Source organism: Podarcis erhardii (genome assembly GCF_964252035.2).
Source record: "Podarcis erhardii genome assembly, chromosome: 3".
Classification (NCBI taxonomy): domain Eukaryota; kingdom Metazoa; phylum Chordata; class Lepidosauria; order Squamata; family Lacertidae; genus Podarcis; species Podarcis erhardii.
In genome coordinates, this window is record NC_138507.1 from 119,837,296 (window position 1) to 119,856,720 (window position 19,425).

Genomic DNA, 19,425 nt, shown 5'->3' on the forward strand with positions numbered 1-19,425 from the left:
CTGCTGAGGTCTGATTACAGGATTCATAAGGCCCTTTTGAAATCTGTCAATGAGCTGTGAGTCACATATTCCACCACTGCCTCCCCCCCATGCCACATCCATGGTGGAGGAGGAATTGAAACCCCATGGAGACAGCATAGGTAACAGGAGTCAGAGTGGCGTCCCATGCTGGAAGAAAAACATGCTGGGAGGCTCTCCAAATGGCATACAATGTCCAGCGTGCTCACTGCAGCTGAGCTACCCCACTAGCCAACCAGAGGGAAGGGAAAGGACTGGGCAAGCTTTAAAAGTAGCAACAGGCAGGGCAATAGGAGGCAAGTGGGGAATCTTGGATCATCCTCCGGAAAAGACTCAACTGGGTCTTGCTGAAGGGAAGGGGCACCCTCTAACTTTCCCCCCAACCTGCTACCTTCCAGATGTTTTCAACTGCATCTTCCAACAGTCCCAGCCAGCAAGGTGCTACAGTCTTTAACATCAGCTGTAACATCTAGACCATGGGAGCATTTCAGCCCTGTTCTTGAGTTTGTTCAAAATCTAAAATAACTTTATCTTGTATTCTTTTCTTTGAATTTGTGCCATTTACGTTTTTAAACCTTTTTGTAAAAGCAGCGCTAGAATTTTCACAGTTGAGTCTTCAACCCCTTATTATTGTGCTTTGCCTTCTTCAAGTTTGGCTTTGTTTAAAACTTGCTATGTAGGTTTTCAAACCTATTTTGTAAATTCAGTATTAGAAACTGTACTTTTGAGTCTTTAATTCTTTATTACTGTGCTTTGCTTTACCTAGATCGAGCTAGGATTATAATACATCAGAATTTTGGGGGTTCTACCCTTGTTTGAATTTTGGTCATTTAAGTTTATGATTTTTCTGTTTCCTTCTGAGGAAACTGAATAGTCCAGGGAAACAAGGTTTGTAGCCAGCCTCCCGTTAAGGCTTTGTTTTATTTTAGGTTTTTCTAAAAAAAATTCTTAAGCTTTTTGATTATTATTATTTACCGTATTTTCTGCTCTATAAGACGCACCCAACCATAAGACGCACCTAGTTTTGGAGGAGGAGAACAAGGGGAAAAAAATTATCTCCCTCTCTGCGCAAAGTGGGAGGAGAAATGGAAGGGGCTCCCTTTCTCCTGCTGCTTTCATGAAGGGGCGCTGCGCAACTTTCCCTCTCTTATGGAGTGAATGCAGGCTGTGCAGCTATCACTGAAGCCAGGAGAGCGAGAGGGATCGGTGCGCACTCCATAAGACGCACACACATTTCCTGGCACAAAACCGGAAAACAGAAACTATACCTAGTATAACGGACTGGCAGATTAAAATGATGGAATATGCCGAACTTACTAGATTAACGGATAGAATACGAGACCAAGAAGAACAAAAATTTCATAAAAATTGCAGTAAATATTGGAAGTACATTGATAATAAATTGTAGAGGGCACTGGCGGTATTGGAATAACTCTAACAGAGAATGTTTAATATTTAAGACAAAATACGTGATGGTAGGATTTATTCGATACCAATAGGGTGGAGGCAAGTCCAAGACTCAATAAGAGCTCAAATATCAAGAGGTTGTTTTTTGTTTGTCCCCCCCCCCCTATAAATAGGGGAAGGGATAATTATATTATGTAAATCCATTATAATTTACTTATATCAACTATAATTTATTTATATGTATATTGTTATGTTTAGTGATATGATAAATTGGACAGTGTATATTTATACCGGTTTGTGTATTTGCAAAGTTTGAATAAAAAGTATTGGCAAAAAAAAAATTCCCCCTTACTTTTTAGTTCCCCCTTACTTTTAATTCCCCCTTACTTTTAATTTCCCCTTACTTTTTAGGAGGGGAAAAGTCCATCTTATAGAGCGAAAAATACGGTACAGTGGTACCTCGGGTTACATACGGTTCAGGTTACAGACTCTGCTAATCCAGAAATAGTGCTTCAGGTTAAGAACTTTGCTTTAAGATAAGAACACATATCGTGCTCCGGCAGAGTGGCAGCAGCATGAAGCCCCACTTGCTAAAGTGGTGCTTCAGGTTAAGAACAGTTTCAGGTTAAGAACGGACTTCTGGAACAAATTAAGTACTTAACCCAAGGTACCACTGTAGTTGATTTCCACAAGATAATATTTCTAGTCGATTACTTCTCGTTTCAGGGATTTTCACGGTATTTCATTTGTTTTGAGCAAGGTGTAGAAGTCTGCTCCAACCCACCAAATCTCACCTTCACTGCAGCTGGAATCTGAATGCTTTGGGGTGGGAGGAATGGCAAGAACGAGCTGCTCTCAGCAGCGGTGGAGCATATGCCCACGCTGCCCAGGACAGGCGCACAGGCCATGTCCCCAAGGGCGGTGGGGCATGGAGGGCACCCTTCCATGCGCCACAGTTCAGAGTAGGAGAGGGGTGGGGGAGTTGCTGCCCATTCTTCTCCTGCTTTCCACTGCCTAACCCGCCAGCGGAGGCGGGAGGGGTTGCTGCAGCCCGGCACAGCTCGCCGTGGCCAAGGAGGGCTGCCCTCCGCTGCCGGGTCGTAAGAGCTGCTGCCGCCAGGTGCAAGGTGTGCCATGGCCAAGGAGGGTGGGTGGCAGGGCTGCTGCCCACTTGCTTGACCTGGGGGCGAAGCTTCGCCAGGCACAAGCACCGCAGCCAAGGTGCAGCTCCTTCTGGCACAAAGCTAGGCTCCAATGAAGGAGCCTGCTGTGGGGGTTCCTGCTTGTGCCCCCTCTCAAAATTGCACTCAGGGCCACGGCACCCCCCACACTATGCCTCTGGCTCTCAGGCCCCTCGGCTCTCAGCGAGGTGCAAACTGGAGGATAACATCTGCCTTCTCTGAATGCCAGAAAGTGGTGAAACCCATGGTGAAGACAGTCGGAAACAGGACACCAATCTAGGTGAAACTTTGCTCTAATCCGGCAACAGTCTGTATAAAAAGCGGGTGTCACGGAGCTCTTAGGGGGGCGGGATTTTTTGAATGGGTTGAAGACACCAAGGATCCACCCACCTCTCCCTTTGCTTTTGTGAGGTACAATCACCTCCAAGGTCACAAATCTGGAATGAAGGGGCTCATGTTATGAGTGGCATTTCAGAGCAAGTTATCAGCCAGCAATCCCTGGGCAGAAACTGCCCCGTTTCCTTATTTCTCTTCCTCCAGGCATGTACAGTGGTACCTCTGGATGCGAACAGGATCTGTTCCGGGGCCGTGTTCGCATCCAGAAGCAAACACAACCCGCGTCCATGAGTCTGTGCGTGTTGCGATTTGCCGCTTCCACGCATGTGCGTGACATCATTTTGACTGTCTGCGCATGCGGCGAAACCCGGAAGTAACGTGCTCTGTTACTTCCGGTTCGCCGCAGCGCGCAACCCAAAAATACTTATCCCAAAGCTACTTCAACCCGAGGTATGACCGTACAGTCATACCTCATGTTACGTTTGCTTCAGGTTGTGCATTTTCAAGTTGCGTCCTGCAGCGACCCGGAAATAACAGAACAGTAACGGGTTTCACCTCCGGAACAGATCCCGTTCACAACCAGAGGTACACTGTACTGCTTTCAGACTGCAAACACTTCCAGGGAGCAGCTATCAAACCAGAGTACCTGGCTAAGACAATTGTCTACCGCACTGGTGCTAATGGTCTCCGATCAGCAAGCCCCGCAACCTCTCGCTCATTTTTCTCTAATCGTAAGAGATACCTGTAATTCTGGAAAGATGAAAAAAAACGCACCAAATTCACAGAGGATGAAGCTCTGTGCCTGAGTGAAATCATCAACTGCGAAGAGGCCTTTAATTTGAAAGACAAAAGATCGCATTAAGGAAGAAACTGTAATAATCAAAGGTGAAAGGAATGTCTATTGTCTTGTTCTCTGTTCTCTCCTCTCTCTCTGTGGGAATTTTCGCAGGCAGGCATCTGTGGGGGGCTGGGGGGGGGAGGCTGCCTTGCGCGCTTCCTGCTCCTCATTCTTCCCCACCCCATCAATAAATGCCGGCAATCATACTCTCAAGCTGCGGTGTGATTTCAAGGTTCATCTCTTCCTAGCAGCTCGAACACTAATTATCCCAGCTGTAATTAGTAAGATAATTAAATACTGGCTCGCTCATCACTCTACCTTGTGTCGGGTCATGATTCTCCCAGAAGACCTTGAGCAGTTTCTCAAAGCTGATGGTTTCTGGCTGAAATACCACTCGCACGGCTTCGGTATGGCCAGTCCTCCCTTCAACGAAATGAAAAAGAAGAAGAAGAAGCCAAAGTATTAATCACAAAAGGCCACCCCAAAAGAATGGGCATCTGCCTCGCCAATAAATTAAAACGGCAATATAAATATGGGGATAGGATAGGGGTTTCCAATTTGCTCGCAATTTTACCACATCACTTTTTCAGGTGGTTTGAGAGGAGCATTTGCAGTGCATTGCGATGGATTCCTCGAGCAGGGGCCTTGCAAGGCGATCCCAGAAAGGCCAGCTGGCGCACGTTTCGCTGTAGCAGCCATGATGTTGGACCACAAAGAAAACTAAGCCAGAACCTCTGTTCTGCTCCACAGTACATGGCGTGAGGAAGGCTGGGCTGAAGTAGTGAGGCGTTCTCAAAGTAAAGGAAGGATTGAACTCTGATTAATAAGAATACACCCAGAGGCTTGAACCAGCAAGACTCTGGGAAGGGTGCGTATAATAATCTCTCTCTCCAGCCCCTGGCCCAGGTCGTTTTATTCACAAAAGAGCTTTTTACAAAGTGTTCGGAAGAACCAATCAGATTTCTTCTGAGCATTTCAACAAACCCCACGTGGGGACAAAGTCAAACTACAAACACTAGTTAAGCATGCATACTTTTGGGGTAAATAAATGAAAACTACAAAAGAGTGCATTCAAGAACCCCGGAGGTCATAAACAATCAATACACATGATAAGAAGGATGGCCAGGAGGACAGCGATCATGATCACCTTTATGTGAAACCTGTTTCCTGGCCCTAAGATTAACATATCAGAAAAGCTGCAGCAAAGAAAGTGCCCACTGTCTTTGATGACTCAGGATGCCTGCCTGTCTAAGTGGGTACGTGACTTGTGAAGAAAGAGAAATGGAACAGGGATGCAGAGGTGTGGATTGACCAAGAATCCTATCAAAATAGTTTAAACCCAGTCAACGCAATGCTTTCATTGCTGACACAGATGGCTTACTCTATATTTGTTATAATTCCTCATAGCAATCCCACCTGATCACTACAAGTAGCTTATCAAGTTTCATGCTCTCTTTCATTTGTGTGAAAAGTTACCTCCCATTTTCAGGAGGTGGGTTTGATATCCGTTGCAAACAAAAGTTGTGCTGCTTTGACACCCTTTTTTCTTCATGGCTGTTGCCAATTTCCATTTTCTTACTTGCTCTCACTGTCCTCAAATTCTTTGCTCTCACTGCTGTTAACCAGAAGTTGGCTCTGGCAACACATGCAATTTCATTCATGATATTGCATTGCTCCGATGTAATGATACCCTACAGTGTGTGTCGTTAAATTATGGCACCAATGATGCCTGCAAACGAATTCACAGCCAGAGGGCAAATGAGGGCAGCAACAGGCAAAGATGTGCTGAGAGGAAGCCACTGGATAACCAAAGAGGACTGAATCAGCAGAAGGGCTTGGCAAGGTAAGTGCCGTATTTGTCCATCTATAAGACACCCCCATGTATATTTGGGGGGGACTCTGATTTAAGAAAATGGGGGGGAGATGTATCCATGTATAAGACACCCCTAAATTTTTGACATTATTTTTTAGGGGGGAAACCTAGTCTTATACACGGAAAAATACAGTATTTCTTTGGCAAGTTGCTTGCTTACGTCAAACATGACAATTTTAACGTGAATGTCAAAATTCAGGAACATTCAATGCAGCCTGACTAGCACCCAAGTGGTAATAAATTCATAAAGGCTGCAGCAGACAAAGAGCTCAGTGGTAGGGCCCAGGGTTCGAAACTCCCATTGTTCTAGGCGTGTTTTGCGACAGGGAATTTCAATAATGCAAGCAGTTTCTGAGTTCTGGGTGCTGTACTGAGCCTAAGATTTCATATTAAAACTGCTACTGCTGGAAGAAAAGGAGGACATTTTCCTGCCTCCCCAATTCCAGCCACTCTCTGAAGACTAGAAAAAAATATTATCATATTATCATAATAATATGGGGAGGAGGACTAGACCATGTGAAAAATGAGCATAATATTTTAGCTGCAGTTCATTCGTTTTCAGCTTTGTATTCTTGTTATTACAAAAGCGTGCCTAGACGTTCCATTGCGGCACCCCGACCTAGGTTTAAGGTGCCATTTAATTCCTAGCTTTCATATCTCAATTTCTAACGCTGGTAGGGCCATTATATTAGCTGTGCTGGAAGACCAGCTCCATAGGGGTTCTCACTCTCTATATGTCACCTGACGTCAGCTACTTTATTGGGCTGCAGAAAAGACTGAGAAGGGAAACAGGGATGCAAAGAGAGATAAAAATGGCAGTGGCTCGGGCATCTGGGACGCCAGATCTAAACAACTGTGCTAATACAAGGCATAGAGGAACTGCAATGTTATTTCATGCACACACTTGCATAAACACATGGGTTCTGGTCTGTCAGTTCTAACCCTGGGCTGCTAGTCGTTTCCATGTGAACCAAGCAGTTACCATTTTACGCCTGGTAATAGCAGTTCTCAATTAAAACTATGTACAGTGCAAAGGGGGAAAGGCATGATTAATTACAAATTATTCCTGTAATGGAATTACTGCATAATCTACCCAGTGGATTTGGTTATCTCAATAACTCTCAAATTATTAATTGGGGATTATATCTGTTTTATGGTTAAGTTCAAACCCAGGATATGAACCGCTCTTCTGTTGCCAAGAACGCTGATACTCAGCATTCTGCGAATGAAATTTCAAATAACTTCAGTCCAGAAGACCATAGAATCAGAGAATCGTAGAGTTGGAAGGGATCCCAACGGTCATGTAGTCCAACCCCCTGCAATGCAGGAATCTCAACAAAAGCAGCTAAACCTTAGAACAGGAGTTTGCTTATTTATTTTATATATATTCAATAAATTTATACCCTTTATACATGAGATAATTTACAGTGAGGCAAACAAATAACAGTACAGTCATACATCATGTTACATTTGCTTCAGGTTGATCGTTTTCAGGTTGCGTCCCACGGCGACCCAGAAGTACCGGAAAGGGTTACTTCAGGGTTTTGCCACTGACACATGTGCAGACGCACAAAATAACATCACGTGCATGCGCAGAAGCGGCGAATTGCGACCCGCGCACACTCGCAGATGTGAGTTGTGTTCCTTTCAGGTTGTGAACGGGCCTCCGGAACGGATCCCGTTCGCAGCCAGAGGTACCACTGTATTCTACAAAGCATTCCAATAAAATACAGAACAGCAGCACAATACTCATAGGTAAAATACCAGAAACCAACATTACCCCTGTTACGATATGGATGCAATGCAGCTGCAAAGTGCTAGCTTGAAAAGTAAACATGATGGGAATGTTGGGACTGCCCGTGGGAAACAGAGGGACAGTCAATTCACTGTGCGAAGCACCAGAATTAGCTCAGAGTGTAATATGAGCTCTTCCGTTTGTTCCTGTCCAGGAAGTGTTTGTCACTAGACTGCTGGAGCTTGAAGAGAGCAGTCACGTTTTTTGTAATGCTGCAAAGACAGAAATAAAGGCATGTAAATACGTTTCTGACTATCTCTTTCCCCTGCCCGGGGGGACAGCAAAGAAGGGGTGTGTTCTTCTCACGTTTGAGAAGAATCGCCTATCGAGACCTCGCCTGGATCTTGCTGGGGAATGCAGCCAGGGAGGTCAACAGGGAATCATGCCGGGTGCCTAGGAGAGTTGCCAGTTTCTCCTGATAAAGGCTTGATTTCCCGACAACCCCTACACAAAATGAAACATTGACTGCTTGGTTTACCACAACCAGAAGCGAGTTCACCCTTAGCCTATGGTAGGTAAAGGTAAAGGGACCGCTGACCGTTAGGTCCAGTCGTGGCCGACTCTGGGGTTGCGGCGCTCATCTTGCTTTATTGGCCGAGGGAGCCAGCATACAGCTTCCAGGTCATGTGGCCAGCATGACTAAGCCGCTTCTGACGAACCAGAGCAGCACACGGAAACGCCATTTCCCTTCCCGCCAAAGCATTACCTATTTATCTACTTGCACTTTGACGTGCTTTCAAACTGCTAGGTTGGCAGGAGCTGGGACCAAGGAACGGGAGCTCACCCCGTTGCGGGGATTCAAACCGCCGACCTTCTGATCGGCAAGTCCTAGGCTCTGTTCTTTAAACCACGGTGCCACCCGCGTCCCTTACCTATGGTAGTTTCGCATTAAAACTACCCTTAGAAAACACAGCAGTAGTTTGGATTTGAAGAGTTTGGATTTGATATCCCGCTCTATCACTACCCTAAGTAGTCTCAAAGTGGCTAATAATCTCCTTTCCCTTCCTCCGCCACAACAAACACTCTGTGAGGCGAGTGAGGCTGAGAGACTTCAGAGAAGTGTGACTGGCCCAAGGTCACCCAGCAGCTGCATGTGGAGGAGCGGGGAAGCGAACCCGGTTCCCCAGATCACGAGTCCACCGCTCCTAACCACTACACCACACTGGCTTCCAGCATACCAGTTTCAAGCATACCAGAGGAAACAGGGGTAAAGAGATACTATTCCTAGATAAAAACAAAGGGGTAAAGTATCATTTCCAGAGGCAGAATCCTTTATATTTCAATAATAATAACAACAACAAATTTATTTATATTCTGCCCATCTGGCTGGGTTTCCCCAGTGAAATAAAGCAGACCTGGACTTCTAAAGCAATCACAGAGCGTACTGTTAGAAACAGTAGGTTACAGAATTATCCTAGAAGTCTGGATAAATGAAAGAACACTTGTTACGGAACAACCGAAAGGGTTTTTATTAAATGCTGCCTACAGAAGCACAACCAATAAATAAAGATGGCCAAGGTTTATAGAATCATAGAATCATAGAGTTGGAAGAGAGCACAAGGGCCATCGAGTCCAACCCCCTGCCAAGCAGGAAACACCATCAGAGCACTCCTGACATATGGTTGTCAAGCCTCTGCTTAAAGACCTCCAAAGAAGGAGACTCCACCACACTCCTTGGCAATTATGAACACAATTAAATGAGGATTTGCATCTCCTCTAATATTTTTGGGACCTAGGCGTGACTTCCAGGAGTACTGTATGGCAAGAAGTGGGGAAAGGGCGCCTGCAAAACCTAATAACGATAAACTATGCTAGCACAATGGCCATAATATTTTCAAAATCACCCTAGGAGGAGCCATGACAGTAACTTCCCTTCCCAGGATAAGAGCAGCAATAAAATTGCAGATATTGTTGTGTACTCAAATACATACTAATGGACAGTGCTAGACCTTCAAAATTTCTAAACTTTTAGGGCAGACCTGACCTGACCAGATCATACTGGGACATCCATCAACACAGGAAGCGGCTGTATACCAGATTATTTGCCCATCCAACCCTGTACTTACTGACAATAGCGCTGCACTATCTTGGCAGGTCATGTCACCTGACCCTTTTAACTGGAGCCATGGGGGCAGAAAGTTCTGCATGCGAAGTAGGTCCTCTACCATAGAGCTATGGTCTCCACCAGTGCTTTTTTCCCCCTACAAAAAAGTGCTGGAACTCAGCGCCTCAGTCGTCAACCCAGACACCGATGCCACCATCTTGAAACCAAAATCACATGACAAGATGCCGGGCCACACCATCATATAGGGAGATTCAGATTGTTTCCCTCCCTCAGCGCCTTCACTCATTAATGGGGAGCAAGACACCATGTACAGTGGTACCTCTGGTTAAGAACTTAATTCGTTCCGGAGGTCCGTTCTTAACCTGGAACTGTTCTTAACCTGAGGTACCACTTTAGCTAATGGGGCCTCCCGCTGTGCCGCCGCCGCACGATTTCTGTTCTCATTCTGAAGCAAAGTTCTTAACCCGAGGTAGTATTTCTGGGTTAGTGGAGTCTGTAACCTGAAGCGTTTGTAACCCGAGGTACCACTGTACTCTTTTGGGCTGCAGCATAAAAACCCTGCCCTTTTATACCGTCGCATGCTGCGAAGCCTCTCAAACAGCAATACTTAGCGGGCACTGCCCTGCAGCGCAGATAATAATAATAATAATTTATTATTTATACCCCGCCCATCTGGCTGGGTTTCCCCAAGACACTCTGGGCAGCTTCCAACAAAATGTTAAAATACAACAGTCTATTAAACATTAAAAGCTTCCCTAAACAGGGCTGTATTCAGATGTCTTCTAAAAGTCTGGTGGTGGTTTTTGTCTTTGAGAAAAACGTGGGAGGGCGTTCCACAGGGCAGGTGCCACTACCGAGAAGACCCTCTGCCTGGTTCCCTGTAGCTTTGCTTCTCGCAGGGAGGGAACTGCCAGAAGGCCCTCAGAGCTGGACCTCAGTGTCCGGGCAGAACGATGGGGGTGGAGACGCTCCTTCAGGTATACTGGACCGATCCTCTGTATTGTGCACACCCATGGCAGCAGCCTGCCACTGCCCCCTTCACCTTCTGGTCTCCAAGCTTGTGCCCCAGCGTCAGCCTGGCCTGCATGGCACAGGCACCCACGGAGGGGCAAGCCTTGACCGTTGCTTCTCTACATCATGAAGCAGCACTGTCATCGTCAGGCAGCTGGCCTGCAATGGTGCCCACCTGAGAGGTACTGGAACTGCATACAGTGGTACCTCAGGTTAAGTACTTAATTCGTTCCAGAGGTCCATACTTTACCTTAAACTGTTCTTAACTTGAAGCACCGCTTTAGCTAATGGGGCCTCCTGCTGCCACAGCACCGCCAGAGCCCCATTTCTGTTCTTATCCTGAAGCAAAGTTCTTAACCTGAAGCACTATTTCTAGGTTAGCAGAGTCTGTAACCTGAACCGTATGTAACCCGAGGTACCACTGTATTCCAGCAGAAAAAAAGCCCTGGTCTCTCCTGAAAACTAGGTTTCTATACACACAACACAACACAACACAACAATACAACACATAAACATCTAGACACTAGCACCATGATGTTCTGCTGTTCATTACAGTCCACATTATGAATGAGGAATTTGCTGGTGTGTTGTTGTTTTTTACTATATGTTAGTCAATGTTTGTATCTTACTTATACGTGAATGTAAATCTGGATAATTACTACTCTGACTTCGGTGAAATTGCTTTGCGTAACAGAGATGAAGGTCTACTGAGGACCTATAGGGGCTATTAGAATGACACAACAAAAATAAATCTTGGGAGTCTTTGGGGGGAAAGCACAGTGGAAACATCTGTTCATCGCACAACAGGAATAATGGGGAGGGAGAAGTAGGAAGGACATGGAGATATATTAAAACCATTGGAGAATAACAGGAGAAAAGGCACAGGAGCTTTTAACGGTGCCTTCAAATCTCAAACCTCCAAATTCAGCACTCATTTCTGTCCTTTTATTGCTAGTTGCAATTGGGGAAGGGGAGAGATGGAAGAACCAGAGTGGAATGATGGGGAGGAGGACTGCTTCCTGTTAAGAAACATAAAAAATTAGGATTACATGTTGTAGGACACAGTAGTAAAAATGTGTACAACATACTTTGATTTGTGGGACAGTGCAAATATTTTTGTACATTGCATGTGTGCATGTTTCTTTACTAATGAAGTACTTTCTTCTGTTAGTCACACTAAATTTGCAGTGTACAGTCATACCTTGGGTTGAATACGCTTCAGGCTGAGCATTTTTGGGTTGCGCACCGCGGCAACCTGGAAGTAGCGGTGAAGCACATGAACGTAAGCAGGTACTCGCTTGGTGTTAAATAAGGATCAGGCAGACTCAGCAATGGAGAATAAGAAGGTGAAGTTTATTGCCAGGCAATAAGGATCCAGTTTGGAATCTCTTCCAAAAGGAACTGGGACCCCGATTGACAGAAATCCTGAGGTATTTATACCTGAGCAGATCACAGCAAATCATAGATCATGAGACAACCATGAGACGGTCACGATATTGCCAGCAAAAATTAGCCAATTAGCAAGCTTCTTGCCATGCTACCAGCTGCTGGTCAAGCACTTGTCAAGCACGGAGTTCTAGTTCTGCTTTCCGCTGCTTGCAGTGACGCTCTGTCTAACCTCTCCCCTAGTTATGACAGGACAGGGAGTTTGGAGATTTTGTAGTTTTGCTCTTCCTGTTCTGTGGATTAATTTAGCCCGTATCTGAGGGGATTTTGTACCAGAATCTCTGATTCATGTCTTCCTCTTGTCCAGGGTACACTTTTGCTGTTTCAAGCAGTATGCAGTTAGCTAAGGCACAGCTTCCCTTTGATTCAAAATGGATTATAAAATACTGTAAGCCCTGATTATGTGTGAGCATATATGAATATATTGATTACTGATAACTGATTATATGGATAGCATAGGGGTAGCCCTTCTTCCTTGCCTCAGCGGAACACATTACTTCAGGGTTTCGCCGCTCGCACATGCACACACTCAAAATGATGGCATGCGCACGCTCGGAAGCGGCGAATTGCGTCCCACGCAAGCGCAGGCGTGGGTTGCGTTCGCTTCCAGATATGAACAGGGCTCTGGAACAGATACCGTTCGCATCCAGAGGTACCACTCTATGTAAGAGCTGTTTGACAGTGGAACAGACTCCCTCGGAAGGTGGTGGTCTCACCTTCCTTGGAGGTTTTAAAGGAGACGTTGGTTGGTCACCTGTCAGGGATACTTTAACTGTGAATCTTGTACAGTGGTGCCCCGCAAGACGAATGCCTCGCAAGACGGAAAACTCGCTAGACGAAAGAGTTTTCTGTTTTGGAGGTGCTTCGCAAAACAAATTTCCTATGGACTTGCTTCGCAAGACGAAAATGTCTTGCGAGTTCCTGCGGGTCCCCCCCCCTTTTTCTAAGCTGCTAAGCCGCTTATCTGCTTATCCGCTAAGCCGCTAATAGCCGCTAATAGCGCTAATCCGCTAAGCCGTCAATGGGCTTGCTTCGCAAGATGAAAAAACCGCTAGACGAAGAGACTCGCGGAACGGATTCTTTTCGTCTTGCGAGGCACCACTGTATTGCAGGGAGTTGGAATAGATGGCCCCGGAGTCCCTCCCAACTTTACAATTTTATGATTCTATGTGTGGGTGGGTGTGCACTCAGTAAGCAACATGCTAGGATGCCGAATATGAGTGGATGAGAGAATCCAAGGATCTCGTTTTACTTGATTGGGAGCTGCCCAGAGTGACTGGGGAAACTCAGCCAGATGGGCGGGGTATAAATAATAAATTGTTGTTGTTGTTGTTGTTGTGACCAGGTTGGAGCCCCCTTTCCGCTGGCAGGGCCTATGCCGTTGCCTGTGGGTGGACATGGACTGGGACCCATTGCCAGGCCTGCAAGTCTGTGATTCCACATTTGGAAGCAACGTGAGCCAAAAACTCTATAGAGAATTCTTGGAGACATCAATCGCAAGGTGGGGAAAGACACACTAAGTCTACTTCAAAGTGCCTTTCTAACGAATGTGCATCTTACACCCCTCTAAATACACAACAGAAACAAAATCAGCAGGTGTAAGGTAATAAATCTGAATAAAACTCAAATATTTTCCCCCTGAGATAAGGCTTCCAGTAGGGAACATTTCTGCTTTTCAACATGACAGAAGAAAGAGAGGTCGTTCATGTTATAATAGTTTTGTTGTGCAACTTAATAACGAAAGGGTCACTGCTGAAGATGAAAACTTCCTGATTCCGGAATGTATTTTCCCATTTTGCTCTTAAAGCATGTTCATTTCACTCTGATTTATCTCACGTTAAAAACAGAAAGTTCTCCTCAGTCAGTCGAGCAGCCCCGCAGTCTGAAGCAGCAAAATTTCAGGAACCTTCTGTGCTGAAGCTTAAACTCTGAAACAGAGCTGCAGAACCTTGATGGATTGATCTCAGGTCAGAAAATCTCAGTGTCCAACAGCTTTCTGCTTCTGCTCGCCATGTTCAGCTCAACCATATGAAGCCAGCTTTTCAACAATAAATGTTCTTAAGAAGGAAGCTTGCAGCTAGAACCGACATGCTGTTCTAGGGCCTATTATCCTTGTTTCTATGTAACAAGGCCTTTGTGCAATCAAGCTCTAGGGCAAGCAGCTGAGGGTTGCCATGTGTCCCGAGGCCGCTCAATACTAAGTGTAGATGTGGGTTAAAGCCCAAGTATGCTGATATAAAACAGCACCGACAATTTATGCAGAAGCGGCACCGCGCTCCAGTCCGCCTGACCCACATTAGTTCAAGACAGTGCTTTTCCCCCCTAAAAAAAACAATGTTTAGGGGTACTCTCATTTTGACTCAAGAAAATCACCATTTTATAGTTCAAATCAGGGAAAATAAATACAGTAAATGGACAAAAGTACAAAGATTCACAAAATGTTTAGGGGTATGTGTACCCCCAGAAAAAAGCACTGCTCTTTCTCTTAGCAAAGGTGATGCTGTGGAGTAAGGATGAAAGTTTCCGTTTCAAAACCAGGCCTGAAATCCCACTTAAATGAATCCAAATAACTAGTTTAATCCAAGTGTGAGTGGAATTGGCCAGCAACCACCTGCTTGAACACTTTACCCAGGAAACCTATGTCCCCACTGTGGAAGGATGTGTGGATCCAGAATTGGCCTCCACAGTCACTTATGCGCTCAGTGTTAAAACCGTGTTCATGGAAGACAATCTTACTTAATTGGGATCGCCAAAGAAATGCAAAGATATCCGGAGCTGCAGAAGCTACTGTGTTATCTTTGACAACAAAGAGTTAACTACCGTATTTTTTGCTCTACAAAACTCACTTTTTCCCACCTAAAAAGTAAGGGGAAATGTTTGTGCGTCTTACGGAGCGAATGCAGGCTGCGCAGCTATCCCAGAAGCCAGAACAGCAAGAGGGATTGCTGCTTTCGCTGCGCAATGATCCCTCTTGCTGTTCTGGCTTCTGAGATTCAGAATATTATTTTTTCTTGTTTTCCTCCTTCAAAAACTAGGTGCGTCTTGTGGTCTGGTGCGTCTTATAGAGCGAAAAATACGGTATCTGCTATGTGCATTCCTTTGGCTGGGAAGCACCCCTGACACTGGGAAAGAACTCTGCTTTCATTTCCGAGTGTCAGTCACTTCCTATAGGTTACTCAAGGAGTGGCCACCACCCAGACCAGCAACTGACCAGTCTGATCTGAAGTGGAGAGGAGCTGGACCATGCCTGATCAGTGCAGGATATGGTCCACAGGCTAAGAGCTGTCTGCCCCTGCAGCGATGTGTCCACTACCTGCCCCTGCTGCTCCCACCCCCACCCCCACCCCCACTGCACCACCCAGCTTGCTCCCAAGGAGCCGTGGACCAGTGGAGGATAAAAGTTTATCACGCTGTTGTTGAAAAGCTGTTTTCCGGAAGCTAATTGCCTGTTCAGCCTACATTCATTTCACACTTGGAAAGCATAGCCACTCTTAGAAGATTACACGAAGTAAGCTCTTGCAGTGGATATTCCAAACAAGGGAGATCGGAAACACGCAGTCTTGGGAAAGAGCTATTTGTATGCCACCTAACCACTGTTTGTAAATTTCCCATCAGATTGTCAGTTTAAAATCACTGAAAATAGCTCTCTGATTCGGCTTAATGGAGGCTGCAATCACAGCCTGTGGCAGCTGCGTCAAGGGGAGAGAATCTGTCACCTCGCCTTATTTCCCTGTGTTGCAGGCATGCTTCTTGGGGAAGGATTAAACATGCAAAAGAAAGCCTGTGTGTTTACAGAGATCTATCAAGACCTTGTCCTGCCCACAATCATCTCCCCCCCCCCAAACTGCTTGAATAAGATACCACTGGGTATCTTCTAACACGGTGCACCTACTGCGCAACCACCTGATCTGACTGTACAGCTGTTCAATGCACACATTTTTGTTAAACAATCTCCACAGAGTTAAAGTTATCATAGGGTAGGTACTGTTCCACAGGGGACGTTTTCAAAAGCTCTGACATTCTGCTCTGCCACAAGCAGGGAGGCACGAATTTGTCAAATTCGCTTCTCTCTGTTTCTCATATTTCCAATCTTAAATTCAGTTCTCCATATTTCCAAAGCAATTTGCAAACAAACAAACAAACAAACAAACAAACACCACCTTTTAGAAAAAAAAGTCCTCATGAATATTTGTCAACATTTTAGTGCAAATTCCTACTAATAAACATATTTTTGGTATGAAGTTTTGACTAATATACATGTTTCCCCTAATATAATGCATTTTTGGTATTTCCTATTTCACTCATATAGTGATGAATGGAAGCGAGAGCTGGACCATAAAGAAGGCTGATCACCAAAGAATTGATGCTTTTGAATTATGGTGCTGGAGGAGACTCTTGAGAGTCCCATGGACTGCAAGAAGATCAGACCTCTCCATTCTGAAGGACATCAGCCCTGAGTGCTCACTGGAAGGACAGATCCTGAAGCTGAGGCTCCAATCCTTTGGCCACCTCATGAAAAGAGAAGACTCCCTGGAAAAGACCCTGATGTTGGGAAAGATGGAGGGCACAAGGAGAAGGGGACGACAGAGGACAAGATGGTTGGATAGTGTTCTCGAAGCTACCAGCATGAGTCTGACCAAACTGTGGGAGGCAGTGGAAGACAGGAGTGCCTGGCATGCTCTGGTCCAGGGGGTCACGAAGAGTCGGACACGACTAAACGACTAAACAACAACAACAACCATTTCACTCATATATGCATTTCTATGCACACTTTTCCCTGGCATACACATTTTTGTACACACTCCTGGCTAAAGACCTGCATTGCAAACTTCAAAAAAATGTAAATTTCAAAAGCTATCTGTGTTTTGATTCACATATTGGCTCCAGAAAGGTGACTTTGGTAAGAATAGCTCTGCTGGATCAAGGCAGGGAACCACCTAGTATAGCACGCTGTTCTCACAGTAGACAACCAGATGCACCTGGGAAGCCCACAAGCAGAGCCTAAGCAGAACCAGCACTCTCCCCTTCTGCGGGTTCCAGCTGTTTGTTGACAGAAGCATGCAGTCTACAGTCATGGAAGCTGAGCACAGCCTCCATAATGGCTAGTGGCCATTGAGAGCTTTATCCTCCATGAATTGGTCCCATTCTTTGAAACCATCCAAGTTGGTGGCCATTGCTGCCCTCTGTGGAAGCAAATTCCATAGTTTAGCACCATACTGTGTGAAGAAGCACTTTATTTTGTCTCTCCCCAATCTTCCAACCTTCAACTTCATTGGCAGTCTATAAGTTTTGGTGCTATGAGACGGGGAGCTAAACTTTCTTCCATCCACTTTCTTCATGATATGCATGATTTTATAAACTTCTATCATGTTGCTGAAGAATTGATGCTTTTGAAATTATGGTGCTGGAGGAGACTCTTGAGAGTCCCATGGACTGCAAGAAGATCAAACCTATCCATTCTGAAGGAAATCAGCCCTGAGTGCTCACTGGAAGGACAGATCCTGAAGCTGAGGCTCCAAGACTTTGGCCACCTCATGAGGAGAGAAGACTCCCTGGAAAAGACCCTGATGTTGGGAAAGATGGAGAGCACAAGGAGAAGGGGATGAAAGAGGACGAGATGGTGGGACAGTGTTCTTGAAGCTACCAGCATGAGTTTGACCAAACTGTGGGAGGCAGTGGAAGACAGGAGTGCCTGGTCCATGGGGTCACGAAGAGTCGGACACGACTAAACAACAACAAATCATGTTGCCTCTTACTCACCTGTTCTCTAAACTAAAAAGCTCCAAATATGTTTGTAACTTTTCCTTCTACAGGAGTTTCTCCATTGCCTTGGTCATTTCACTTGACCTTTTCTGAACCTTTTCTAACTCAACAATATCCTTTTTGAGGTGAGGCGATTTGGTATTCCAAATAAAGCTGCACCATAGATTTGTATAATTCCATTATGCTATCGGCAGTTTTATTTCCAATTCCTTTCCTAATTATCATTGATCCCCAGCATGGAATTAGCGTTTTTCACAGCTGCCACACACTGGGTTGACATCTTCATCAAGCTAGCTGCTACGATCCCAAGGTCTCACTCCTGGTCAATCACTGCCACTTCAGCCCCTGTGAGTGTATACATGAAATTAGTAAAAAAATTTGCCTCAGCATGCATCATGTTATACTTGTCTGCACTAAATTGCACACTCCCTGTTTGTTTTATGACCCAAACAATTTAACATCAATTGCAAACACAGCCACCTCACTGCTCACTAGATCATGTATGGACAATTTTAAAAGTGCAGGTCCAAAAGCAATCCTTGGAGGACTCCATTTTCTACATCCTCCCCCCATGAGAACCATCCATTTATTCTTACTCTCTGCTTCCCATTACTTAACCAGTTCCTGCTCCACAAGACTATATCACCAGATATTCCATGAGGTACTTTCCCCTTAACCTCATCTCTGATCTATCTGCATTCCTTGCAATCTAAACCATCTCACACCACAGAAATGTTTAAAGGCCACCATGCTTAGCAGGTGTGGAAGGAAAGGGTCAGGTGTGACTAAAGGCACACAGAAGTGAGCAACAACCAGCACTGTTATTATATGTGAACCTAACTGAGTGACCTCCTGGCGAATAGAAGGGGAAGAAATGGAGGCAGTGAGAGATTTTACTTTCTTGGGCTCCATGATCACTGCAGATGGTGACAGCAGCCACGAAATTAAAAGACACCTGCTTCTTGGGAGAAAAGCTATGACAAACCTAGACAGCATCTTAAAAAGCAGAGACATCACCTTGCCGACAAAGGTCCATATAGTTAAAGCTATGGTTTTCCCAGTAGTGATGTATGGAAGTGAGAGCTGGACCATCAAGAAGGCTGATTACCGAAGAATGGATGCTTTTGAATTCTGGTGCTGGAGGAGACTCTTGAGAGTTCCATGGACTGCAAGAAGAACAAACCTATCCATTCTGAAGGAAATCAGCCCTGAGTGCTCACTGGAAGGACAGATCCTGAAGCTGAGGCTCCAAGACTTTGGCCACCTCATGAGAAGAGAAGACTCCCTGGAAAAGACCCTGATGTTGGGAAAGATGGAGGGCACAAGGAGAAGGGGAGGACAGAGGACGAGATGGTGGGACAGTGTTCTCGAAGCTACGGACATGAGTTTGACCAAACTGTGGGAGGCAGTGGAAGACAGAAGTGCCTGGCGTGCTCTGGTCCAGGGGGCCATGAAGAGTCGGACACGACTAAACGACTAAACAACAACAAAACTGAGTGACAGTGCAGAAGTAAACTGAAAGAGTGACACAGAGAAAAAGAGGCAGGGCAAAGCAAGGTGGGATACAGTGCTCAGATTATGGTTGGGGGAGGGTATGGACCCCCACTTCCTGACTGCCCCACTGACCTTCCCCATAGCCTTCAGCTGCTGAGGGAGTCATCATAAATGGTAAGGGATAGTGGGCCCTCTCTG

General features: G+C 45.5%; 1 protein-coding gene across 4 annotated transcripts in view; it reads right to left on the reverse strand.

Moving 5' to 3' along the window:
• The window catches only part of MSRA (methionine sulfoxide reductase A), a 203,590-nt gene that overhangs the window by 78,746 nt on the left and 105,419 nt on the right, over positions 1-19,425 (reverse strand). For all 4 annotated transcript variants that reach the window (XM_081855015.1, XM_081855014.1, XM_081855016.1 and 1 more), the window contains one exon: positions 4,099-4,203. In XM_081855015.1, coding sequence (XP_081711141.1) covers positions 4,099-4,203 — 105 coding nt within the window. The remainder of the gene's footprint in view (positions 1-4,098; positions 4,204-19,425) is intronic.